Source organism: Colias philodice, chromosome 2, assembly GCF_061535455.1.
Source record: "Colias philodice isolate Cphi_HAF_F1 chromosome 2, ilColPhil1 Martin Lab GWU primary, whole genome shotgun sequence".
In the NCBI taxonomy this organism is placed as follows: Eukaryota; Metazoa; Arthropoda; class Insecta; order Lepidoptera; family Pieridae; genus Colias; species Colias philodice.
The window spans coordinates 8,143,330-8,170,420 of record NC_143087.1 but is presented as its reverse complement, the minus strand read 5'-3'; the positions used below and the strand labels follow the sequence as shown (position 1 = coordinate 8,170,420).

At 31.7% G+C, this 27,091-nt stretch overlaps 2 protein-coding genes and 1 long non-coding RNA gene across 4 annotated transcripts in view; 1 reads left to right on the top strand and 2 right to left on the bottom strand.

Annotated features, from left to right (window-relative positions):
- Positions 1-559: 559 nt before the first annotated feature.
- LOC149490634 (alpha-tocopherol transfer protein-like) lies at positions 560-7,308 on the bottom strand. 2 transcript variants are annotated; one of them, XM_089707215.1, is made up of 9 exons: positions 7,185-7,308; positions 4,939-5,042; positions 3,389-3,694; positions 2,849-3,005; positions 2,503-2,632; positions 1,781-1,912; positions 1,585-1,695; positions 1,367-1,472; positions 560-987 (listed from the first exon to the last, which is right to left on the bottom strand). In XM_089707215.1, exons 3-9 carry the CDS (start codon positions 3,525-3,527, stop codon positions 836-838), a joined length of 927 nt encoding a protein of 308 aa, XP_089563341.1. In that variant the 5' UTR covers positions 3,528-3,694; positions 4,939-5,042; positions 7,185-7,308; the 3' UTR covers positions 560-835. The 2 variants fall into 2 exon arrangements, with proteins under 2 accessions (XP_089563341.1, XP_089563349.1); XM_089707223.1 differs by lacking the exons at positions 4,939-5,042; positions 7,185-7,308 and having other exon boundaries at positions 3,389-3,958.
- Positions 6,102-26,862, bottom strand: Pka-C3 (Protein kinase, cAMP-dependent, catalytic subunit 3). Its single transcript, XM_089707141.1, has 7 exons — positions 26,440-26,862; positions 15,545-15,713; positions 14,110-14,219; positions 11,626-11,871; positions 10,857-11,038; positions 7,915-7,992; positions 6,102-7,723 (listed from the first exon to the last, which is right to left on the bottom strand). Exons 1-7 carry the CDS (start codon positions 26,615-26,617, stop codon positions 7,598-7,600), a joined length of 1,089 nt encoding a protein of 362 aa, XP_089563267.1. The 5' UTR covers positions 26,618-26,862; the 3' UTR covers positions 6,102-7,597.
- The window catches only part of LOC149490632 (uncharacterized), a 43,883-nt gene continuing 26,975 nt past the window's right edge, over positions 10,184-27,091 (top strand). The window contains exon 1 of the long non-coding RNA XR_016317130.1: positions 10,184-10,202. This is a non-coding gene — a long non-coding RNA (uncharacterized LOC149490632). The remainder of the gene's footprint in view (positions 10,203-27,091) is intronic.

Below are 27,091 nucleotides of genomic sequence, written 5' to 3'. Positions count from 1 at the left end.
TGCAAGTGATTACTATCAAGCTAATTTTTCGTGAGTAGCTTTATTTTGATAAGATGACCAATAATTTCATGTACGAAACTCTCGATTGTGGTAGCTACCAGAGGAAACAAGGATAAAATATTTTGATTTGATGGTTCTCAAATATTAATTACTAACTGAATGTTTTTTTTTTGTTCAATCTCAAGATAATTATCTAAATTATTCGAAAAAATATTTGTCCTACAAAATCTATGGTTTGATCAAAGAGTCCCCCTTTCCAATGTGTATCGATAACGAAGTCATCATAAATGATTACTAACCAGCTGATTTTTTTATTTTCACTTATTTAATACTTATATAATTCAACAGACATATTGTCCTACAAATTGCGTAATAAATATTTGAGAACCGTCAAATCAAAAATTTTTATCCTTGTTACCTCTGTAAGCTACCACAATCGAGAGTTTCGTACATGAAATTATTGGGCATCTCATCAAATTATAGCTAGTCACGAAAAATTAGCTTGATAGTAATCACTTGCAAAAATAGGCGATGTATCCCGGACTAAATTATATGATTTTAGTTATTTTGAATAAAGGCAATTGACTCATTGTATCATGAATTTTATGTGTATTATCAGGGTACTTTGAATATAGAACACAAAATTTATATTAAAAAACGGCTTCAATGTCCACTAGCACCATTATCAGGCTATACATTATTTACGACACACCCTGTAAGAATATAATATGATTGATATTGATAAACATTCCAATTAAATACTCAATTAAATGAACATCAATTTTATTTACCAATTTAATACCATTTTACGAGTTTTTTCTAATTTGAAATTAGATTAATCAAATTCTAATTGTCTAAAGGAACCATCAACACCAAAGTAATCTGCCGCAGTTTTTGGTTTCCCGGGTCTTTTGGATTCGTCTGATCCATATTGTAAGTCCTCTTCTAACCAGGAGCTGAATTCGTCTGTTTTTTTCATCCAATAATCTGAAATATGGAGGAAATCGTGATTATTTATATTTTTATAGCTTTATTAATAGGCAAACGTGTGCAGTTAAGTACGCTTCTAGCAATTTAAAAAATATTTCATTACATAATTAACGTGTAACTTATGATTTTTGGCTCATTGAACCTCTAATAATATATGGATTATGTAAGTTTATCAAAATCAAAGGCTGTCAGTATACTCCATAAAAGTAGTCGTAATCCAGAGAAAGGAAAGTTAAGAAAATAATAGACCTATAAAACATCGGGTAGGTAAGTTTGATTAATGGGCACCATTAGAATACCCTGGATATTCGGGACTCAAAATCTCATATCATATTTTCCAGAGGGTTTTTCTTTTTTTTTATATCTAGGGACTTACCTAAAATTTCGTCGATAGTTCCCGCATTACCTCCATATTCAGCTGGCAACGCCTCTTTAGGGATATATTTATACATTTCTTCGTAATTCTTATTGTGCACGAGTAACTAAAAATAATACATATCTAAGTACATAGTTAAATTATAAAAAATTGTCCACTCTGGTCGTTTATACACACTTTTAAACCATTTACGTATAAATGCAATTCCAAAGCCATACCCGGTTCCTGTTCTTTTCATTAAGAAGACTTCGCATTGCGTTGAAAACGACATCAAATCCATTAGGAAGATTAATATAATGTGCACCTTTCATCCGCATAGGAGTAGCGTCCTAGAACATTTTTCATAATTTAATTAACAAATTCAGATTTAAATGTTTTTTACATTGTTTGTAATTGTTAGTAATGAGGTTATACCTGTCCTAAAACAATCATTTTCTTCATATTACTTGGTGACATTTGTACGAAATGTGCCATTGTGACTCCCTCTAAATCTACTATAGTACGTCTACCATTGATCAAACCAGCATCATCGTCGACTAAAATAATCTGGAAACGATGTAGTAAAATAATAAGACTTTATGAAAAATAAAACATAAGGGAAATTTATTTGTGAGTTTTAATACTTTCGTTATAATCTCATAACCCAAGAGCCCACGACAGCCAGACCTTCGTTATTTTATAAAAGTTGAAAGTTTCTCTGTATATATCTCCTATACAGATAAGAACGACCAGCGACTATCAAGTTTGGGTTGTGGTTACTTTGGCAGGTAACAGGTAGTAAAGGTGTATAAAATAATACCTAAGTTTCATTATAGTATAAAAGCTAAATTTTATATATGTTACTTGGGAATGTATAAAGAGTTTTTACATCTTGCCAGTGGGCAATCGATCTATCAGAAACTACTGGTCCGATTTGAAAAATTATTTCGGTGTTAGATAGCCCATTTATCTAAGAAGGCTATAGACCAAACTAAAGACCAACAGTAGCGGGTGAAACCGCGATGCGCAGCTAGTAATAAATAAGGAAGCTACAGATCCAAACGGCCTGACCTATATAAGGGGAAGGGCTTTATTATGTGCATGTAAGCAATGTGTGATTATATTGTACTGTTAAAAATAATAAGACGAGTTACAACCTTTTCCAAATTATTTGCTGCGGAAAGAATATCCATTATACTATATTTATTGGCGTCATATCGTCCCGGGCGTATCAATGTAATCCTTGTCTTGTCACTAGCGCAAGTTTTTGGTAGTATTATATAAGATCTGAAAGATTTAATTGGTACAATAAAATAAATGCAATATTAAGCATGTGATACAAGTTTTAATCAATAAATAATAATTGTTTCCTTTATCAACATGACTTTCTACTATGTTTAGAAATAATAATGAAACATTGTATTAAAATAATAACATTATGATTAGCATTATTTGTACTAACTAAAACATCATTATTAAATGTAAACATAACACATTAATTACCCTTGACTCATAATTTCTTTAAAACGGGCATCTTTTGCATGCACGCTGAACAGTTCTGGGGCCATACTACGAAGAGAATAATAAAGATCAATCTTCTCCTTTGTTCTTTCCAAACTGAATTTGCATCCACGCAAAAATGACACAATAAACTGATCATCTGCAATCATTTTTTGGTATTTTAGTACGTGCAACAAACGAACACTGTATCGGACCTCGCTGTTTCTCTTTTTATCTTACTTGTAGGAAGATAATTAGAAATAACCCAATTATCTAAAATTCTAAGCTATCAATTAATAGATTTTTCTGTTTGAGAAAATAATAAGAACAAAAAAATCTCCAATCGTTTCCTTTTTTTATATTTTTGAAAATTTTTTGGGCATTTTCGGCTTTCGGCTACGCCTTTCAAATGTTTTAGGCGTATGGAACAAAGCAGAAAAGAGAATAAAGGAAATGCCCCATTGGTAAGACCTTTGGCTGGATATTTTTTTGTCTATCGATTTTTATATTTTTTTCAATTTATTAAGTAAATTTTTGGCAAACCTGTTCTAGCCCTCAAATGCGGTTGTTTCGACAGCCAATCTTTAATATGCTGTATGTCACTTTGCAGTCTATTGCTATCCTCATTTAATTCTAGCCGAGCTTTCTCAGCTAATTCAGGGCTCAGGGCGCGAATTGACATCTTGCTAACAAAACCTTATAAAAACGTGTAACCCGCTACGGATCAAAGACTATAACTAAGGTCGTATTTTTATAAGGTAATAAAACTTAATGCGAGTATTATCGCTGATTGCGTATCGTGCATTATCCTCGAACGTGATAATACGTACTTAAGTTCTCTCTTCGGTCCTTAAAATCACACCATTATTAGGAATTAGTTATATAATATAATATTATGCATTATTTATACACGTAGATATACATAGTTACGAAATGTGCGTTCAAATCCATAAGAGTATTTAACTTTATGTAGGTATTAACATTTAAAAAATTTTCATAACAGAGAAGAAAAAGAAACTCAAAACCCATGTGAATGTTAAGAATTCTTATGAAACATTTCGTTTTCTAATGCCTTACAAAGTGATGTAAATTTCTTAAATATATTCTAATCCCTATCACTCCGTTCATCTCATTATAATTATTTTAGCCAAATATATGTATACCTACAAACTAAATATTTTTACACGTAACCGGTTTTGCAGTTCCTAAATAATATCTACTAAATACTTTGATTACAAACAATGTAATAACATTACATTTTTTATTTAATTGCAGTTGATTAATTATATTTAATGAACGCTTTATCAATTTATATACTCCATTTACAGATAAGAAAATAAGACAAATGTACATTTGATGCTATCAGTAATATTATTAGGTGTCGATATCAGTATTAGTGTTTCAAACTAAGGTTCCAAATAACTCTAATATGTAATATCAAAATCACTTTTTTAATAATATAATTTATTGTCCCAATAATTCTGTTTTGATATTTGAATTTTTGGAGAACGCAGAACTTAAAAATGAGCTAATAAAAATAATAATTGTCATTTACAGCAGAGAAGACTTCCATAACGCGGATGGTGCGATAGCTCTTTACTGCAACACTTCATCAGCCTAGCGTCAGCTTTTTTTTAAATTATTAAATGGTTAAAATTAATTTGTAGATACCATACCGATGACCGCAGTCGAAAGTGAGCGTTGCTTTTCGATGAAAACTTTTACGCGCAATACCATGACACAGGGCCGTTTAAATGGGTCGTGTATGATATCTACAGAAACACGGTTAATTAATCAGATATCCGATTTTCATACAAAAATAATAGATGTTTTTGCAAGAACGACAGACGTATGCATTTCCTATATAAGTATTTTTTTTTGTCATAAAATTATCCTGTTAACGCTCTTGTATTTTCGTTGCTTTTTTTTCTCGTGAACATCCATAGAATTTTGTCACGAGTCGCCTCTGTATCTGGGTATATATATTATATTCGTCAATCAAATAGGTAGGTATTCATATCACATGTATTTTAAATGATCCCTAATTGATTATATAATGAATAATTTAGATTAAAATAAACAACTTATCTCACCTTAATGTTCACGCAGCCAAAAATTTGTTCAGATAATGTAAATTGATTATACACATGCACGAAAAATTTCTAATTATCCAAGCGCGGCATTAATCTGAATAGATCTGAGAAAATTATGGAACATCAACATTTTATTATAAATCGATCTTTACATAATCTAGGTATCGGAAATTGCAAGTTTTTCTATCTTCGAAAAACGGGTTAGGATTAGGTTACATGTAATTTAAGAACATAATTATATTATGTTCAAAGCCTCTGCATGGTTTACAGAAAATAGATAAAATTTTAATCTATTTATAGAAAAAGTTAAACCCAGCAGTGGCGGCGCTCTGTCTACACGCACCAACCAAAAATAAACGTTGCTTGCTTCTTTACAACCGTTTCCTAAAGCAATCTTAAACATTACTGAAATAATTAATAGTGATGATCGACTTTTCAAACAATTGCGTCAGCGAGCAGTATACTTTCCTCCACCTTTCCTCACTTGAAAGTGTACGTTAAATTCATAAATCAAATTCGAAATTCAAATAGTAATGGCCGCTTATTTTTTTTCACAAAACTGTGATTTTGCACGCCTCATAAGCGAAGCGTTGAGGTGGGTACTACTGTCACTTCGCGCAAAACATCTGATTTTTCAAACTTAAAATGTCTTTATGTATCATACATTGCACTTGTAAGATAATACATACACACACATATTAAGAAAAAACACTATTTTTAACATTCATGATATTTTTGATGTCATTTTTGTTATTAAAACTAGTTAAAAAACAGTTTAAAAAAGTTCTGTCTTGGACGTCCGTGTGTCTGTATATGCGGAGGATTTTCTTGTTAACACGATAGCGACCGAAATACTTTACTAATCGAGTCTTTTTTTTCTCTTACGCTTGAGTATGCTCAGGAATAGAACCCTTTCATTTTTCAGGGTCTGATTCGATGTGGTTTAATTGTTATTAAATAAACAAAAATATTAATTAATAAATAATTATTTAAAAAAAATTATGAGGCGTGCACTTTTGGATTTTCCAAACTTTTTTTTCTTTTTGGCCAGTGTTAAAGTACACTATAGAACTACAAAACAATACCTTTATTATCATCGAAAGAAAATATTTTAGGATATTGTAAAATGAAAGCCATTGGAATCAATCAATAATTTATTTGTAATAAATATATCTATTTATATCTACATATTTTAAATTAATTACTCTCTGAAAACCCTGTTACATGTTACGTTATGTATTAAATAATTTAATTTATAGTTGTAAGTTGTAACAATATTTCCATAAAACTTTTCCATGCCTTTTTCATACTTAAATTAGATAGTAGTTTTAATTTTACGTTAAATTTAGATTATGACTAAATTACAACGAATAAAAAAAGATCATTCATAGTTCTTTAAGGCTGACATTTTTTTAAAAGTTAAGTACATATAATATGTAAATGGAATAATTTTAAGTATAAATTGGTGCGTAATAATATATTATAGATAGGAAGTATAAATACGTATCGATACGACAAGGCATGAAAAGTCAAATGAATATATTAAGTCTTCTTTTAATATATGATAAATTTTATATTATAAAACAGAGTTTCCATTTGACTAATACAGATCACAGCATTAACATTAACATGGCTAAGTTAATTAAATTAAACGCCTAGGTAGAGTCAATCTAAGGCTTCTTATAATATGTTTTTAAATATTTATATCCAATTATTATCTATACCCTAAGAATCTCTTGCAAAACTATGCACGATTTATAGGAATCATAATTTTACACTATGACCAAGTTAATGTATCTAAATTAGTTATGAAATTAGTAGTTATCGATTTACAATATAATCATTGCAACATTCTCATCATATTTTCTCCTAAAATATACATATTTTCTTCGATAGGTACATCACAAGCGTGGTAAGACCATTGAGAGCATAACATCATAAACGTTGTCTGTAGCCTGCAGGAAATGTAAACAAAATGTTTAAGCAGTCTTTTATATGCTACAGCAAAGAAACGAGAAGGATCAGCTAGATACTATCATCATCTCCAAGAGTAGGTAAGCATCTTGTAATAATCTAATATAAGACCCAAAGTAACTTTAATCAAGACATAAATCCAGCAGAGCAAGTAATTTATTAGCTTCTAATGTACCTTTTTTTCTCTCAATAATCTTACAGTATCATAAAGTGAAAAAATTGTAAAGTTCATTGTTTACCTATTTGTTAAATTAAACTATCGAAACACTTACATAACAATAAAACACAATTAGGTACAATCACAATCACTCGTTAATATTAAGTTTGATGATCCCTAAAGATATATAGAACGCAGACATGAATACATTTTTAGACTATGTTATTTTAAAAACTCTACACGCATTCCAATGATCGAAGTATCTATACTATTTTTTCCAGAATAGAAATGATTCCTTATAGTACTCAATCACGCGAGCCTGCACATTATGCATCTATTTTAGCCACGCTAAAGATGTAAGCATTTGCTTTCAAAATAACTTGAGGCAGCAAAACGCGGTGAAGTCATTGCATTCCAAAGTTCTTATGATCCTAATGATATTAAATACTATTCATGGCTCGAATTCAGAATTCCCTGCTTTTAGTTAACGCCAATAATTTAAATCTCCTAGTTATATTAATTATTACATCAGAAATTTACGAATAATTTCAGTTCATCGGGGTCAAGGGACCGCACCGCCTTCCAATCGGTTTCTGGATATTCATCGAAGTTTGACGTATCGCCCTCGTAGGAAACTGAAGGGACAATGGGAGGCTGAAATATATAAAATAAACAGTTATACATTGCTTGACAACACTCATCATTTTCCTATTTAAAAACGCATGTATTCTGCACGGCAATCGGCATTGAGGCATAATATATCTATTTTTTTAGAATATTAAACGCCTTTTATATTATTATAAGCAAAAGCAACGTACATACATAATCAAACTTTATAGCTTTACCTGTAGCTTTTTCATGTAAACATCTGCCCAATCCAAATGTTTGAACCATCTGTGACGCTTTACATCTTCGGAACCACACTGCAACAAATAATTTTTAATTATGTATAATATTATTTAAATTATAGAAACATAAAAAATCAATAATTAGAATATAACGTATATTAATTCTAATTCTAAATAAAAAAGACTTTACTTTATGGTCACTATTTAGTATTGTGATGTGTGCTATTTATTTATTTAACTGATACTTATCTATCTATCTGCTCGATAAGTAAGGTTACAAGGGATAGAAAAGCAGATTAAGCCTACGATTAAAATTAAAGGCACAAGTAAAGGTCAGATCAGTCGCTCATAAAAGATGCCAAATAACTATAAATTGTTTTAAACTACCAACATAAAAATAAATACACGAATCTATTAAATGAAACCCATTACATGATCCAAAGCTTCCACCATAAAACAAAACACAGATAAATCAATATGTCTAAAATGAATCGATAAACAATCATTCCATACATCAATCACAGAAGCACTACATACATGTTGGTAGCCAAAATTAGAGTCATTTTGTTATTATTGGCTTAAGCGACGTTCGACGCAACTCGACATCGTAAACTTTGAAATTTATGGAGCGGATCTGAACAATTAACTCGCCTAAGCCTAGGGTTACATTTAGCGCATATATATTTAATAAAAACAGGTTTTACATTTCCTGCAAATCTAGGACATTAAAATTGTTGATAAATAATGCTGCTCAATAATGCTACTTTTGTGATATCATAGCGTTTAAAGTTTACAAAAACTGCAGAACATTTAAGACATTTGTTTCTATTTTGAACGTACCTAGATATAATTTTTATTTCTTTAAATTAACTTTTGATGAATGGTTATTATCAAGCTTTCCCTCTATTCCATCCCATTTCGTCTTCTATCGCATACAATATGAGACGATATATCAAAGATTATAGGCAATTCTTCTCGTCAAAGTATCTTTGATATCGCCGCTGGACACTTGAATGATGGCTTTCTAAATATCTTGGCGACTTCGCAGAAAAAGCTAGGTGAAAACGTGCAGATACTAGAAACTGCATCGTTTGAACATTTATGTAATTTCACACATAACATAAACTGTGATATTTTATTGATCTCTAAAGACATATCAATATATTGTTATAGAAATAAGTTTTGTTAAAAACGATTGCTGTTCAAATCTTTAAACGACTACTTCTATAAACTTAAAAATCGTTATTTTATTGCTAATTATACTTCGCATCCTAAATAAATTAAATTGGAAATGCAAAGTCTTTTCAGTGTTATTTTTTTCTGTAGTAAGTATACTGAAACTTTTTTTATTTGGATTTATCGGACCCAATTATGTATAAATAGTTCTCTACGAGAAATGACCCATTGCAATATACATTTTAATTATAAATATTAAGTAAGTTAAGTATTTGTACAATTTAAAAAACATTTTTATTATCTTGTCATAATAAACCATTTATGAATCCAATGAGCAAGCTAACTTTCGGATTTCTAGCCGAAAACTGTTTTAGTTTATTTATTATATTAACACATAAATTCCCAAAGAAATTTATTGTTTTATAAGAACAATCGGTATTTATATCTAAACTAGTAATTGTGAATCAAGTGGTTATAAAATTTATAAGTACATTTAACCAGATCGACGGAGAACATAAATAATGTTTAACGAGTGTTTAAATTTTAAAATGACTGAAGTTGATGACTCGTTATACCGGATAAATAAATTTAACTACCTTGTTATGCAATGCAAAATAATTATAAACTAGATCACTTTAGGCCCTGCGCAGACGGCACACTTTTTGTGCGATCGAGTCTGCGGCGCACAAAAAGTCTGCATGGCGCGCAAAAAGTCGGTCGCGGATTTTTCACAGACTCAACGCACACGACGCACATCTTCGATCATTTTGTCTGCAGAGCTGTAGGGACGTAGACGCTATGGAAATCGTGTAAAGTGTGCGCCGTCTGCGTTAGCGCGCGTTGAAGCAAACGTTCAATTCTTTTCACACACTTTTGTGCGGAGCGGCGCGGTGCGGTCTGCCCGAATTACACGGATTTTTTGTGCGCCGGACTTTTTGCGCGTCGTGTGCGTTACTGCATATAATTTCATAGGTTCTATTTTCACAGACTAAAAAGTGCGTCACGGATAGTCTGTCGTCTGCGCATGGCCTACAACATTGCTTCGTATAAAAGCCGTAATAGCACTATTATAAAGCTACAACATCATGGCGGTAATTAATACAAGACTGGTAGACCGGTAGACTTACATTAAATAAGATTGTCGTAAAACTAGTTCAAATTTTAATTATATAGAAAATATGCAACGGGTAAATTTGCTTGTAAACAATGGATATCTACTAAGAATGATGATACAAAGATATTTTTTTAAATACTTTACTAATGGTACCTAATTAATGAATCTTTGGGAGACAGTTACAAATTAAATCAAATATATAATAGTTGGGCATAGTTTATACTCCGCATATAATTATGTACGAGTAGGTACATATAAGAGTTACTGGAAACAAGCCAAGATGAAGATAAATTCATTATTTTCTTCTTCTCCCGACGCAGATTAAAAACGTACAGGAATATAAAATAACGTAGGTTTGAAAGATTCAGCGATATTCATGCCAATTCCACATAGAAAAGAGCAACAATATTTAATTACAACCGTCTCGCTAGTGCCAGTAATGCTCCTTAGTCTAGGTATATAGACTTTTAAAAGAGATAAACCGAAATAGTATGATATTAAAAGATTCTTAAATTTTAATTAAAATCATTTGAAAGTTTAAGACGCATAAACAACAAAATATACGCATTGCATAAATACATCATTTACAATACAAAAACAAAGTTTTATATTGTGTGCCAATTTCCTTGTAACATAAATAACGAAATACCTTCATGTTTCCGAGTCTTTTCGTTCTGTCCTGTACCAAAAGTTTCTTAATTATGTCCTTGGCAATGGGGTCGAGGTGTCGGGGCCAGTCAACTCTTCCATTGAGGATCTTTTCGTATATTCCAAAAGGGTTGTCGTCGTAGAAAGGTGGATAGCCAACCAACATTTCATAAATAAGAACACCTGCAAGCGATAACGTATGATTCTTAGAAATGTAAATGTAAGATATAACAAGAGATAAATTGAACTTAATGTTAAGCCACGCTCATAAAGGACAATAAATCTGGATAATGCTCTACACAATAACAGGTGTCGTGTGTAGTTCTATGTACTTGTGCCAAGGATATAAGGAGTTACAAGCACAGATGAGTGTCTTAACTATAAATTACATTCAATCTGGCACCAAAACGATTTCAAGTCACTTGGACGTGGGAATATATCATTAGAACAGTAAATAATTATACCGTAAAGTGTAAACATAACATTTGACGCCATGCGCTTTGAAGAGAACGAAAACAAAGAAATTCAAACTCTATTCTGCAAAAATACATTTTATTTTTTACATAAAAATACATATTACACAAGTTATTGTGTAGAATTACATTTGATTAAACGAGAAGGAACATGGAATGATATAATACTCATTAAAACTCTAAAACTAATATCATTCGATAAATAAAATTTTATTGTAGTGAACAAAACAGACACAGTAGAGAGAGCAAACTGTAGAGACAGCTTCAAAAGTTTGTTTAACTACCGAAAATACATACCTAAAGCCCACCAATCTACAGCCTTATTGTGTCCCTTGCTTTGAATAATTTCCGGGGCGAGGTACTCCGGCGTGCCACAAAGTGTCCACGTGCGATCCGTAAGTTTCTTCGCGAAACCAAAATCAGTGATCTTTAAATGGCCATCTTTAGCCAGTAAGAGGTTTTCAGGCTTCAGATCTCGGTACACGATGTTGCGAGCGTGAAGATATTCCAGTGCAGAAACTATTTCCGCTGCGTAGAAATTTGCTGCAAACAGAAAGGCGATGTGTCTAAAAGCTTTTTTTTTACGTGGGAAAATCCAAAATAGGCAATCTTGATATGAATAATAAAAATAAGAAGTCACTAGTATCCAAAATATTTTAACCTCTCACTTCGATGATAATATTTTAAAGCATTTTATTTCATTGCGGAAATTCGTGTTCACAGTTCGTTTTGGAATTGTGTTATAAAAAATGTTTTACAACGTAAACTTTATGACTTATATTTGGAATTATTGCAGCAACGTGAAAGAAACATATTTATTACCCTACACTACACATGTTGAAACATTTCGCCAGGACAATGTATTGCAAATAACCTTTAATATTTAATTTCAAGTCTTACACTTTCCAACATTGATTGCAACATTTTTAATTAATATTTGAATCAACCAAGTAACAATAAAAACATTTAAAAATTAAGGAAAGTATTTGGATTTATATTTATTGATTGGATTTTTTAAATGGTCCGATTTACAGCCGGTACTTCTCTTATCAATCTACAAACGGCTTTGGAACAAAATAAATAATATTCTCACTTTTTATTTGTCTTCCCCGACATTTATTGAACAGAAAACTTACACCTTGCTCGAGAGTGTCAGCCGCTACTAAGTGAACGATGTCTTTATTGTACGTACTCAATGCTCTATTTTGTAACCTACATCTAGTCACACACAAATTTTTATTAGAGAATTGAATGTTGCCAAATAGAATATGTTCGTTTTAATTGGTTAACTGTTACATGTGCTAATTGAAAACATTCACCATTTCACTAGGCACAGTCTACAGATAATGTAAATCTGTCTTTAGGATTTCCGGAGCTAATACTCCCATGTGATTTAAGTGTTCATATAAAATGTTTAACTAGCACATTTAAAGTAAACAAATTTTCGTGTTGAATGAAACTAATGACTTATCAAAGATGAGTCAGGGTAGCGTAGGTGATACCTTTGCGTCATTTATGGTTCAAGCGTCTCATGAGGTCACGTCTCTTTTTCGGTCCATGATGAACTACAGAACTAGCGCCTACTTTTAATATTATTTGAGTCGTCCCGTTATAAAAATTAGGTGTTATCCATATATATAAATTTGATTACCGGTGTTAATTTGGCGTGTCACGTATTATTTTTCGTCCGGTGAAAACATAAACCAGATAGAGTCAAGTGCCTTCAATGATTATAAAGCAAAGCATTATTAATGTGTAACTAAAAGTTTTAAAAGTTTTATTCATTTTGCAATAAATTAGAAAAGTAATAAATAATTAGTCCGATTTCTAATACCTATGCGTTGTACATCTGACATCTGTATTACATTTGAATTGTATCTGCGTAAAACATCCGGACATAGTTTGAAATTTCTAACAGGAAACATTATTTGAAACTAACATTACGGTACGTTAATATATTAATTTGTCTCTATGCGTCAGATTTTTTGATAAAATATCACGTTTATAAGCCCATAACTATCGGAATTCTATTTCAAAATAGGACATAAGCTGCCCTTGCAGGTGCTAGCTGCATAAGGCAGGCAAGGAGCCTGTATAAATTTATTCTTCGGATTAAGTTAATTGGACAAAAGAAAATGTTCTGAGCGCTCTATACATATGTATAATTTATTTATTTCAAACTTTAGGAGCATATTAGATGGCGGCATAATTATAGTGAGAATTTAGTTAGCGCAAGCCAAAAATGTGGTTTGGATCCCCATTTATATTGTATTTTATTGGATCATCAAAAGTTTAGTTCTACTGAAAGCTCTGTGCTAATCAGGACACGGCGTCACAACGTCTGGCACGGGAGCCGCAATACCGCGACCACAATTTTACTGCCGCCGCGGACAGCCGCAGAAATAAATGTCTTCCAGTATTGTTCCACTGTATCCGTAAAATTTTACGTGTAGACATCGCTAAAGTCTCAACTTTCAACACAAGCCAGTATTTACAGACATCGCGTCATTGACCGACTATTTTTGTCCATTCCATGTCCTTTCCTCCAGAAATAAGCTCTTGCGTATATCAGATTAATAGGTACTTGCTTTTCCAAATCAACACAGACGCACCGTGACATTTCTTTCCTGAGTTTCACATAACGTACCTACATTTTATGTATTCGTAGACCTCTACGTCAATTTGTTATGAATATTTGCCATCGATGGTAAATTTAAAACATCGTTGTACATTAAAAGTGACTCAGCAGGAATGCTCTATGTAAGAACACATTTGACTTACCTATATTATTACTAAATCTGCCTGCATTCCTCAAGTAGGAAAACAATTCCCCTCCACATACGTAGTCGAACAGCATATAGATACATGAGTCATCATGAGTCCACCACCGTCTAAAAAATATCAATATTTTTAGAGTTAATATAATTTATTAGTATACTCCTAAGATTGAAAGTGAAAGTTTTTGAATCTGTTCAAATATCATGGTAGTAGTTTTTGAAAAATGTATACAATATCTATTTCCGAGAAATATTACTGCGTTTGTCAATGAACTCTTTGATTATTAACTTAAAAATATCATATTTTTAAACTTTAAAAAAAAATATCACCTTTAAAAAAGAGTTTAAAGGATAGGAAGGGTTTCTTATTAACCTCGTAACTATTTTCAATCTTTTTAATTTAATGCAACGTTAAGACTATCGACACGTGTGTGTGAGAGACAAACGTGACAGGGTAATTGGATAAAATGAGCTGCAATATATTTATAGTCCTCATAATATATTACCTGTGTAATATTATTATACTATGCTTGGTGCGCCAACGTTAATTTGGACTATAATGGGCCATTAGTCTCTAATGACTAGATATTAATTAAATGGTATTTTTCCCATATCCAACAAATCGAAGCAATCGAGACTTAACTTCATAGGATCCGATTTAAAACTAGAAAAAATAACCGTTTCAATAATAAATGATATGTTTTCTGCTTTCTTAGACATAATATTATTTAATATTTTGTATTTTTACATGTAGGTTAGTATTCTTCCTGTTCCCGTGTCGTATAAAACAAGAATATCTATTGGATACAATATATGTATTATCTTATCAGTTATCACCCATAATTGTATCCTTTTTTAAAAAATAGTTTCATATAAATAAATAATGAATAATTTAAAGTTCGAAATAGATACTACAAACAAGAGAACAAATTAAATTAACGAAGACAAAATATAAAACAAACGCCTAAAAAATATTAACAAAAACAGAAAACCTTTATATGACAGCTATAGGTATAATTAAAGTTTCCAATCTGCGGAAACCATTCCAACTCATAAATTACATCGCGTAAATACTTTCATGTGAAAGTTAATATGTTATATTTTCAATAAAAAACGTGTTATAAGCTCAGTTCATCGGAATCATTACGGTACAAGTATCCGATTAAATTATGCCTAATCTAATTAAATATTGAACATTATTTCATTTACTCATATTTATGCAAATTATTCGGTTGAAAAAAAATGTGGTTGTGGTGAATTTATATTTTTCCACTTATCAGGTTGTTTTCATACGTTCCAATTTTCCGTTTTGCACAATGTAAATTTACGAATAAAGATCAAATATTGTCGTTTGTTGTTTGTCGTTCGAGAAAGTAAAGCTGTATAGGCCTATCTCAATATTTAACGTCTGAATCTCTTAAATAAACCAGTTCACTCACAAGTTCACAATGAAAGGGTGATTGATCTCAGATAAAATGTTTTTCTCATTCATCACGTGATCGACTTGTTTCAAACGTATAACGTCAGCCATGGAAAGAATCTTCATAGCTAGATACTCGTCCGCTGCCTTGTCCCGACAGAGGCACACTCTCCCGAAGGTGCCTGTACCTGAAACAATAAAAATCAATTATTGGTAGCTTCTTACTTATAATGTACCTAATAACCTAATCAATATAGCCCAACCGTGGCTACTTCAAGTCCATGTTATGGCTTCTCAATACACAAAACTTTATAGGTACCTATATGTAGTAAGTTATCGGTGTTCTTGTACAACAGTAGCTGACATCGTGAAAAGAGAATAAGCAGAGCTCCAAACACAATATAATAAACCGGTCAAAGTCTTCCAACGATACTGCTTTATCAGATTCAACATTTACTTGTTTATCAGTAATTTAAAGGAATCAAGACGTAAATATTATGAAGAAGTAAACAGTATTTTAATGAGTCATACACGGAGATTCCCAATTCTATGGAACCTCTTAGTTTGTTTATATTTGCACTCTACAGCCGACTAAGTGATAACTGATGATATTGAGTATAATGTTTAAGTACGATGTTTAGCAATATTCAAATAAAAGTAAAAATAAATGGTGTGGATCTATTGCTGTAGATACAAAGCTTTTTTCAACCAATGACGTAGTTTTGTTGCTGAGTGCTCCCAGACCATTTCGTTCACTTAACAAGAGTGTTATTAAATGGATGAAAGAAAATAACAATGTATTTGGCCTAAAATTATTCTTGTAGTCGCTATTTTTTGCATTAGTATAAATGAAGCTAAAATCGGAACTAGTACATTGATTGAAAGAAATTCAATATCATTTGATAGAGATAAATTTGAGTATCTTGCCGCATATTCTTCGGTGAAATTTCTTTCAGAATGTTTAGTAATTTTTTCTATCACCTAGGAGCTAATTTGAAAGTTTGAGTCAAGTAGAATATGTAGAGAATCGTGCAACAAAATGTGAATCACAGACTTCTTAAATAAAATCCAAGCTAAACTGGGTACCGTTATATCTTTATTTTAATTCGTAAATAATTTTAACAACACGTGTTTATACGAGGCTGCCCGTGACGTCGAAAACTTTCGCAAGATTCAACATTCGACTTTATTTCGGCCACTCTTGCGCAAGTCGCTACAACTACTCTATCGCATATATTTTGTTACATCAACAGCATTAAGGGCATTATTATTTATTTTAACGACTATTTTGATTTCAGGGCTCTCTGAAGGTTTATTCATTTCTTGTAAATTGTAAACAGTAACACGGTGCTATGCTAGTAAGAATAATGAAGATGTTGAAGGAAAAATAAAATGTTCAGTGAAATGTTTAATACCTTAGTCTTTACTTCCTTTAAATAAGATAATAAAAGAGCTGCTAAATAAACCTCGCCATCAATTCAAGATTCAGGTTACTGCTACACCATTAAGTAATAAATTTCAAGTTATCCAATTGAATTTCAATTTCAAACAAAGATTACATCATCGGATTCCGGTTCAACCTTTCGCTTCGAGTACTGAGTATCGGAAGTCTGTGACGACAGCGTGTTGCATCTTTGTTGTTGCGTCCTTATCATACTGTAGGTAGAGAAAAAGGCTAAAGATTGTGAGTAAAATAATTTCTTGTAACCTTACTTCGCCACTTTCACTCTCGAGCGTAAGGCACGGGAATGACGTCATACGTTGATCTTTAACGTCATGGAAACTTCTTCTCATAGTTATTGAGTATCATCCTGCCTATTAATAGAAATATAATAAAAAAAAACTTATACTGTTTAGTGTCTACGTGTTGATTGAAATATTAATCCAATATTTAAATCAGCACATTTCGCGATGCTAAGCTACTACAGTAAACAATAATTTCGGTAGAAGGTCACTTACTAGAGGAAAATGCTTTGTTTCACTGGACAATAAAAATAGACCTTGCACTTAACCGTGCGTATTGAAGTGAGACAGATTTACCTTGACTCTAGATATCGTGGCCAAATTGGTCTATTATTTATCTATTGATTGGAATATAAAAGTCGCGTACAATATTATCCATGTACACAATCAAATGAAGCTATAATTATAAATAATACACAAAATAATAGCAACCACAATAACCCAATTAAAAGCTCTCTCATTGGGGTCAAGTTAAACGTAATAAGGTTTAGGTAGTATATTTTACATCTATTTTATCATTATTTCTTTATCTACGCTACCCTTAGACGCTACTACCATTACCAAATAACGTGACGTGATAGGCATTTTTTTATGTTTATTTACCCATACTAAGTATATGATTTTATATAAATCGCAATAAAAAATTACCTACACATCTATTGCTCTGACAATACCTTTACCAAAAAATGCTGATATTCAGTTTTCCAAACAATAATTAAAATGTTTTCCAACATTAATTAAAAATATGACTGTGCCATATTTTATGTCAGTCATAAACCTGATTATAGAGCATAAAAGTTACACGCTGATGAGTAACGGGTTGTATTTTAGTAGACTTTAGTGTCAAATAAAGTGCTTTTGGTACAAACCTTGCTCCAGTTTCGATCTAAAATAGGGCCCTAATGTTTCGTAATCATGTCGTGCACTCTTGTGTATAGTTGCAGGAAGCTCTTATTGATACAATACTAGATAATATTATTAGCAAAACAATAAATAATGAAAATAATATCTTTTAAGAACGTAAGAATATATGCATTTATGAAAATGAACTAAACAAATAACGATCTAATTGAGGATAATAATATCGTTCATTAACCCTATTGAGGAAGATTTTAATCGTTACTACTGATTGATTTTCTTTTTATTAAAGCGAAAAATTATATAACAAATTCTGCTTAGCCTCCAGCTAAATAAGATCCAGTTGTTAAGCTTTACCAACAAATCATACGATATGTTTTATCATTATTTCAATACAAGCATTGAAGAACAATCATAACCACTGCCCTCAAAACACCAACCACAGCCCACATCTAAACTAATAAATATCTTTTTAGTATCATGATATATTATAGGCACACTTTCAATCCGTAAAGCCGTATGACGTAGCCCGTAGGTATCTAACTCATATTCCCCCTATGATACTAAAATAATCTATATTTTTCCAGTCTGTGACGTTATTTCACGCCTGTCTCCCGTGACTTCTTTTTGGTACAACGTACTTACTGCGACGTGTTGTTGTCAAATAAATCTCCATATAATTTAGAAAAAATTGAAGTGTCTTGAGTTCCTGCCTGCGGTCACCTGATGACCTTCGCGAAACGCTAAGTGAATAATCGAAAAACAAAGTAGATGTCAAATGCTGAGGAAGTTGGCAACGAAATCTTCCTGAGCCATGACAAGCATGTTATGAATTAATTAACATTTTCGCGAATAACTTTCGCATGCTATTTCAAAGTAGGTACTTAATTTTTTATGACATTTTAAATACACTAAAATACATTTTTTGTTGGGTTACGTAATCTAATGTGCATGTTAAAGAAACTAGAGCATAAAAAGCATATGCTACCTACATTACTTATAGCAGACTTATTTATTTATTTATTTAACTCTTTAATAGTTGTACAGAACAGTTGTACAGAAGCCTTAGAACTATACTTACTTAGTAGGTAGAGTCAATAGTGATAGAGTCTAGACCATAAAGCATTGTTTCTTGAAGGATTTTTGTGTATAAAAGCTTCACGTAGGAACATAAAAGGCATACTGGAATCGCATAATTATATCGAATACCTACCAGGATTTATTTACGTAGGGTAGAAATGTGGAATCGCCCATCAATTTTAGAATTTCGTCGATGACCTTTCACACCTGAATACCAATGACCTACTGTATAAAATCATATAATGAATTATGTATATTTTTGAATAAATTTAAATTAGTGTCATTACAATTTATAAAACTATTAAAAATTATAGACATAACAATAATAAAAATGTGCAGCTCATCGAATTAACACCTAAAGCTTCTGAAACTTCTAATTAATAAAATATATATTATTATTGTTTGTTTTATTAATGAAAATATATATTCAATGTAATATGGTTGACAAGTAAAGAATCAACAACCACAAAATACATATCTTCAAACGTTATGTAGAACACAGATGAAAGCCATTATCCTTGTGCCAAAAATAATTTTCGTTTCAGAGACGTGTATCAATAGTTTCGCACTAATATAGCATGTTTTAATTACAGTAAGACAATACACATGAACGCGAACTGAATAGAAATAGAAGTACTTAAAATGCGTTATGTATGGAACAGTGGAGCTCGTTTGGTTCAACGGTCTTTGTTCGCGACGCGCATAACCGCTAATAGCTCCAGGAACATGCCGCATCCATATACTTTTTACTTTTATAGGAAATTGCACAAATCGTAAAACGTTTCCGAAATTGTAATTGCTTCCGTTGCTTGTTTCTTTTCATTAACTGGTTTCTGAGATTATTTAATCAAATTTACGTAGTGTAAAGCTTTTATTTTAGATTATATTTAAAAGAAATCACGGGTAAACTGTCCACATGATGAGGACTAGTGCAGCAGTGAGCGTGATACTGAGGTAACATAATACCTAATATACTTTATAATGATTGAAAACTATGTGTTATGTCTCTTTAACCCAATTCTACCAAACTCAAATAATTATTTCATATAATATATATTATTATAGTAACTAGTATCCATTTATCATTCATGAGTCATTAAGCCCCATAGCAAGCTAGCTATTGCAATAATCTGGCCCATAGAGTCAACAAAGTTTTAGAGACCCGATACTAAAACAATTTCTTGTCCATTCCTGTTGGTACCTATTTAGAGTAAACTGCAAGAAATGTCAATACTAAAGCACTCAAGGTTAAATAAACTTGTGAGAATGTAACAGACTGATAAATATGTTATTCTGTCACGTCATGGCGACATACAAACGATAATATTTTATACGGCCATTTCACATTTAACAATTACGTGCCTTATATTTTATTTATTAAATGGCATACAAAAGAAAAGGCTGATAACATTTATCATTTTTGTCAAAGGAACTTTCCAAACAAAATTACTAATCAAATTATATATTTGTTGTACTTACAGTTTTCTCTATGAAACCCTCGCGTCGTCGCTCTAAGCCTCAAGACTTATTTCATAATTGGTACTTATCGGCCCTAATGGTGATGAATAATATTTATTTCTACCTATATCCAATAGGTAGGTAGATAATTTAATAATTTTGTGGAATAATGTCTAGTGGGAATTGCTTATATTTATACATAAAATTAATATTAAAATGTAATTATGTTTTTTGTTTGAAATACATAGATTAAACTTTCATATATTAGCTCCTATAATACTAGTTCAATAAATACATAACCTGGAAATAGGAATCCTTAACAAAACAAAGTACACACGTCGGATAACCATCATGCGAAAAAATCTATAAAAAGAAATCTTCTAACTGTTTGTTGCTTGTAAAATTCTATAAATACACATTGTATTGGAAATATTACAAGCTGCGCCACCCCGCCACCTGCTAAGATTGTCACTCCAGTCGCAATTTATAACACAAGTGCTTCTGGACTATACGTATCTACTCCTCCCTGTCTTGTTATGAAGTCCATCAGATATTTAAAAACAAACAGGAACGTGATTTTACACTAAACAAGTTACAATGAAGTGCATTAAATTTAACCGGGATTACGATAGAAGCCGTGTGAAAAGGATTTATGTTTATAAAATTAAACTATACTATTTATTATTTTCATTGGAACATACTTGAAGACGGCACGTGTTAGCAACCAGTCGTTCGCTAATCTCTCCGCCGCGGCCGCGGCCGTTAGAGCCGTTTCAAAGATAAAGTCTGTGGATAAAATATGGATGACGAGACTATTGACGTAAAACAATTCTTTTCATAATATTGTAGGATTTCTTTTCAGCGAAACTATATCTTAACAGTTTAGATCGTACAATAAATAATCATGATGGTTAACATTTCCTCATTTCAAGATTGAATTGTCTTTTTTCTGTTACCTACTTGAAAAAAACAACATTCGTGAACAATCAATGTACCTAGTTTATTTTGACAAAAGATCAGATCAGGCTCCTCTTTTTAAGACTTCTTTATTGTTTTACTGCGTTTATCTATTCATTACAATAATTGATCAAGAACGAATATTATCATAAAATTGCTATATTTTTCGTACTTGTTCAAATATTCAAGCTCATTACCGTATTTTTACTGTGTATGTTAATTCCTCGGATACGCGAGTGTCAGTTTATTGGCTTGACAAAACTTTTTTATGAGTCTTTCCCAGAAGCGTGGGAGGGTTCCGCGGAGAAAATCACGACATGTAGGCCATCTCAGCCGAAGGGGAACACTCGGCCTCTTTTTAAATGCAAGTTATTTTTGTTTATACCTGAAAAATAGATTATTAGGACGTAACCGATTATTGTGTATCAATCTTCAACGTCTATCAATTTCGTGACCTATTTGCAAACGTTAAGCCGATTATTACTGAGTTACACATTTAGGTTAAATGTCAATGAACCCACCAAGCTCAAAGTACGAGCTGAAAACAGGAAAATTATTTTAAAAATCTGAATCAAGAGCATTATTGCATTGAAGGTTTATAAATAATAAAGATGCTGGGAAAAATAAAAGCATTTAGGTATTGTAAGTTCAAGTACCATAGATCCAAACGTCTTTTTATAAAAATGGAAATATCACGCTTGCTAGTAAACACGTAGAGTACCTACACATAGAAAGGAAATCGTGCAACATCGCTAAACATCCCGCGACTGCGGTGCGCCTCAGATGACAGTCGTCATCCGAGACAACTTTCCAGTTTCTAGTAGAAATTTTGAAGCCACTCACGTTTCGAGCAATTTCCGAAATGTATTACAGTAACATCAACTTTAAACCAATTTCTATACCTGTATGCAACCAGTAGTTGTTTAATATATGCCCGTTTGAAACTATTCAATGTCACGTGCAGTCAATTAATTATCATTTAGTATGAATATTCAGTTCTAAGAATATCTACAGAAAGTCAATAAATCAATTTAAATATATTTACGTACTCCTTTTGAATAGTATTATATTATCTGTGATAACAACCAAGATCTTTTAGGAATTAGTATTCTTTTGGTAACGATAGGCGTCTATGTAAAAACGCGATAATTTTATGTGCCACATATTGTGTATACCTACGTATATTATACGCATATTAGAGAAAGTGCTAACGTTATTTGTAATCCCATCAAGTAGGTAAATCGGACGTGTTCCAGTCTTATATAACCGATGCAGGTGATTGGCGATGGTTGAAACTTAAATTTTATATTACAACTTACAAGTATGATACCATTAATGTTTTATACAAAAAAAATTGTGACTCAAATTTGTGCCAATTACATAGTAAGCACGTAACATATTTGCGTTTGCGTTAATGTAATAAATAAAAAGCTATTTTAATCGGATTTAATAGTAATGAAAAGATTTATAATATCACCAAATTTTAATATTTATGAGGAAACTTATCAACCCTTGGAAATATTTTTAAAAAATATTTATACAGATAGGAATTCTAATGAAAAACGGTCAAGGCTGATACAGAAAGGCCCGAGGCAAACGAAACGGTTCACGAATCAGCTGTATCCAAAAATTTAGATCACTGACTTTAAGCATAATACTTTTAAATTAAAAACACTTGATAATCTCTGTTTATACTCAATAACGTTAAACTCAATTACGTTGTTTGTCTCTACTAAAAATACCTACGGTAATTCGTAGTAGCACACATTACTACAGTTACGATAGTCTTTTGTTTAATTTAAAATTTCTTTTCGCAGATTATGCAATCGATGTAACTCATGGGTCAGAAGTAAAACATGAGACCGGTTTGGGATGGTCAATGGTCTGTCATGGCATTACCGCGATTGATAGAGCTTTGTTTTACAACTTTTACACTTTCTTTTCTGTGTGAAATATGGTCATATTATATTCTTTATTAATATTCCTGTAACACAATATATTTTTTATTTATTTATTGATATGATACAATATAACTAGAATTTAGAAAGCTTATATGGTGTGTTTTCATTTTAAATTTAGTTAGATGTTTAAGCACTGGGTGATAAAAAAACAACACCTAGATATTTTAACAACGTGAATTGAATTGTGAAGATTTTGAGGTGTTTAGATCTCATTTATTTAAATTGAAACCTATTAGATGTTTTGCATACGCACTTTCATATAAAAAAATTATATTTTTAGCAATTGTATAGTTTTTTAATGTTTTATTTATACTTATTAAAAATGTATTTTTATTTAATCAGTTAATTTAAAATTAAGTATATACATATATTATGTTTTTTTTATAAACCATAGCTGGATAGCCTATATACTTATTATCCCATAACTTAGGAAAATGAATAATCGCTATAACAGTAAAAGTGAAAATATTATGACAGCATGCTCCGTTTTATTAAAATTCATTACTTTTACCTACAGCATTACAGTAGGTAACCTAGATTTACCTTAAATCAAGCGTGACACTTGCTATTTACGTTCATATTACACTCAAAGAATGAACCATTTGCGTGCATGTAGATGGTTTATTTACATTTTTCACATCATGCACGATGTACAATGGAATGTATAATAAAACAATACACCTAATTAAAACGAGCTAGACAATAAATTCATAGAACTGTATAAACAAAGACATTTTTCTGCTATAAAACCGACTTATTCCTACGAATAACTTCGTTAAATGGAACGTGTTAAGTTTACTCTGAACTTCAAGTTATTCCCTGAATTTACAAATAGTCATACCTACTAATCTCAATAAATTAACTTAGTATTAAGTGATAATTTATAAGAAAATGTTCGAATTTATATACTTAGGAATAGTTAGAAATGAAATTACATTTCAGCGCCGTAGAGTCATCGTAAATGTGTGTAGAGCTGATTACTGTTGTAACTGGAGCGTCGAGAGGATAATAGCCAAACCAGATACGTCTGCCACCGAGACGTTTTGTGCTCTGTTTCACTTTTACAGTTCGTTTACAGAATTGCATACATGATATCTATAAACCAAAAAGATACGCAGACATCTGGTTCAACTAAAAGTTACACAACTGTATTATTACTTCTACAGATAGCTAATGAAAATCTACAAACTACCTACAGAAAAAAAAACAAAGCACTTTAGAACTAAAAAATAAACTTTGGACCATTATTTGCATCAATCGTGTATATTTATGTATTAAATGCTACGACATACGCTTTTATAGTACAAGCAATTATACCAGTATAAAAATACGTTTCTAAACTTTATTGCAAAGACGGCTGCCAAAATACAGTAATGAGATGCATTCAAACTGTAAATAAATACGATATCGCGTAGACATTTCAATAATATTTAACGTCTTATATTTGAAACTGTATGCAATCAATTTTACTATTGCATTTATAATTTAAATCATCTTTTGGATATGGTGAAAGTTTGAAATACTATAATAGTTTTGGTGCAAACAAGATAGTTGTAATTATGTATCTAATCAGCACAAACAAATGCTATCTATCACCTGACACGGTAAATTGTCCTTAGTCGATATCATTAAATTAGGTCAAAAGGGGGTCTGGCTCTACATGGTGAAAATGTGGACCAAGGACGCAATAAACATAATGTAAATTTTTATCAGCATACGTATAATGCAAAAATGGTAATTACATGTAAGATATCTATGAATACATGTTATAAGTAACCCTCACCTATATTTATTTAGTGGTGCCTAAACTCTACATTTGACACAAGTCACAAGTCACAACGTATTTGAAATTTAATATTATGTACATATCTTTAAAATAATATTCCTTTACAAAATATAGAACGGTTTGTTTTTAAAGTTTTCATACGAAGCTAAATTTCAGGAGAGATTGCAAATTGTAATACCTATCACCAATCCGACTTTGATCGCGATTTTCTATATTATGTACACAATGTCTGACCGGCATGGACACGGGGCCTAGAAGTGTGATGTTATCATAAACATCCTGGGATCGATTCCATCTAGTCACTAGTGGAAATTGTAGGCCTATCAGTCAACTGCCACCGAGGAGGTCGCGGAAGAATTCTAACAAATACCCGCGGCCCCATCATTCAAGCGGCTCGACGGAACACAGTGGAGTTTTAGTCGGTAAGAATCCGACATAACCCACGGCTCCTTTCCTGGGGGCCGTGGGTATCTTTGGAAGATTTTCCCACTACAAAAAAAGGCCTATCAGTCAAAACCAAAAAGACATCAGAATATATATATCTCCTATCTCTCCTAATATAGACAGGCAAACTATTATTCCCGGCATGGTAACACTCTACCCTTCTATTAATCAAGGTCGGTTTAATGCATTTGCAAACAGTAAAAGGTTACTACATATTAAACTGTATTCAATTATGTTAATCTGATAAAGAGATTCATAAATATTTGCTCCTTGAAAACCAACATTCATATTGTAATAAAATTGAAAGATCGCTCTTTTTGTTACGCTTTCACGCCAAAACTAGCGAACCGGTGTTTTTAATAAGGGGAGAATATGCTTGTAGCACGAGAAAAGAGATAATATAACTCGTAGATATATTTATGGGCGCAATAAAAACGTGAAATCTATAAAAATTGTTACACGTGCAATATTCAGGAAATATTTATTATTAACTTAATGGTTACGTTTTCTATGAATCATAAAAACTGTTATAATTCGCGACATATTTAATGGTTTAGTTGTTAGCATTTTCCATATATTTTTTACACGAATATTAACTTAACGACAATTCAAAAAAATAGGCCTTACCTATGGTTTTCAGAATTTGAAGATCATCCAGCTCATATTCCTTTTCTTCCTCCGAATATTCGGATTCCGTAGTAGTGGACTCTTGTTCTTCAGTAGAGGACTCTACTGAAAGCGAGCGCACATCTGCGCTGAGGTCTGCGGTAATGTCTCTTACCATTTTCGCACTGGCCATCATCATTTTGGAAAATGTCACTTTACCACTTCAGTTTATTTGAGATATCTCTCTCATAATTTATTCGAATAAGATATTATTATATGCGTCCAGTAAAAAAAACAAAATAATAAGAAAGTATTTTTTTTATGTAGAGCAAAATTAATTGAATTTATTTACGATCGAGTGTAAGCGCGCGAGTGTGTTATTATGTCAGATATACGTGCACTCCCCAACGCGTCTTGCGTCTCACTGCTGCTCTTGAACTAAGACTTGTTCACCCGCAATGAAAACACTCTTGTTCCAAAACAAATCTGTATTGCAGTATTTATAAAAATTACTTCACACATCTTGAATATATGAGGGAAGTAATTACGATGTTAAATAAAAAAATTGTGCGCTACCAATTGAAAGACAATAAAGTAAAAACAATGTAAATTTGTGAGTCGCGTCTAGGACAGTTTATTTTTTATTTAAATTCTAGCTTCCACGATCCACGTA

Bases quoted from the DNA above. Each gene is read 5' to 3' on its own strand.
- LOC149490634 (XM_089707215.1), bottom strand. From the start codon at position 3,527: ATGTCAATTCGCGCCCTGAGCCCTGAATTAGCTGAGAAAGCTCGGCTA. The intron at 1,696-1,780 runs GTATAACCTCAT...AAAATGTTCTAG, and splicing joins AAATGATTGTTTTAGGACAG to GACGCTACTCCTATGCGGAT. The intron at 1,473-1,584 runs GTATGGCTTTGG...TATTATTTTTAG, and splicing joins ATGAAAAGAACAGGAACCGG to TTACTCGTGCACAATAAGAA.
- Pka-C3 (XM_089707141.1), bottom strand. From the start codon at position 26,617: ATGATGATGGCCAGTGCGAAAATGGTAAGAGACATTACCGCAGACCTC. The intron at 11,039-11,625 runs GTATGTATTTTC...TATCGCTTGCAG, and splicing joins TGTAGATTGGTGGGCTTTAG to GTGTTCTTATTTATGAAATG. The intron at 7,993-10,856 runs GTATTTCGTTAT...TATTTGTTGCAG, and splicing joins AAAGACTCGGAAACATGAAG to TGTGGTTCCGAAGATGTAAA.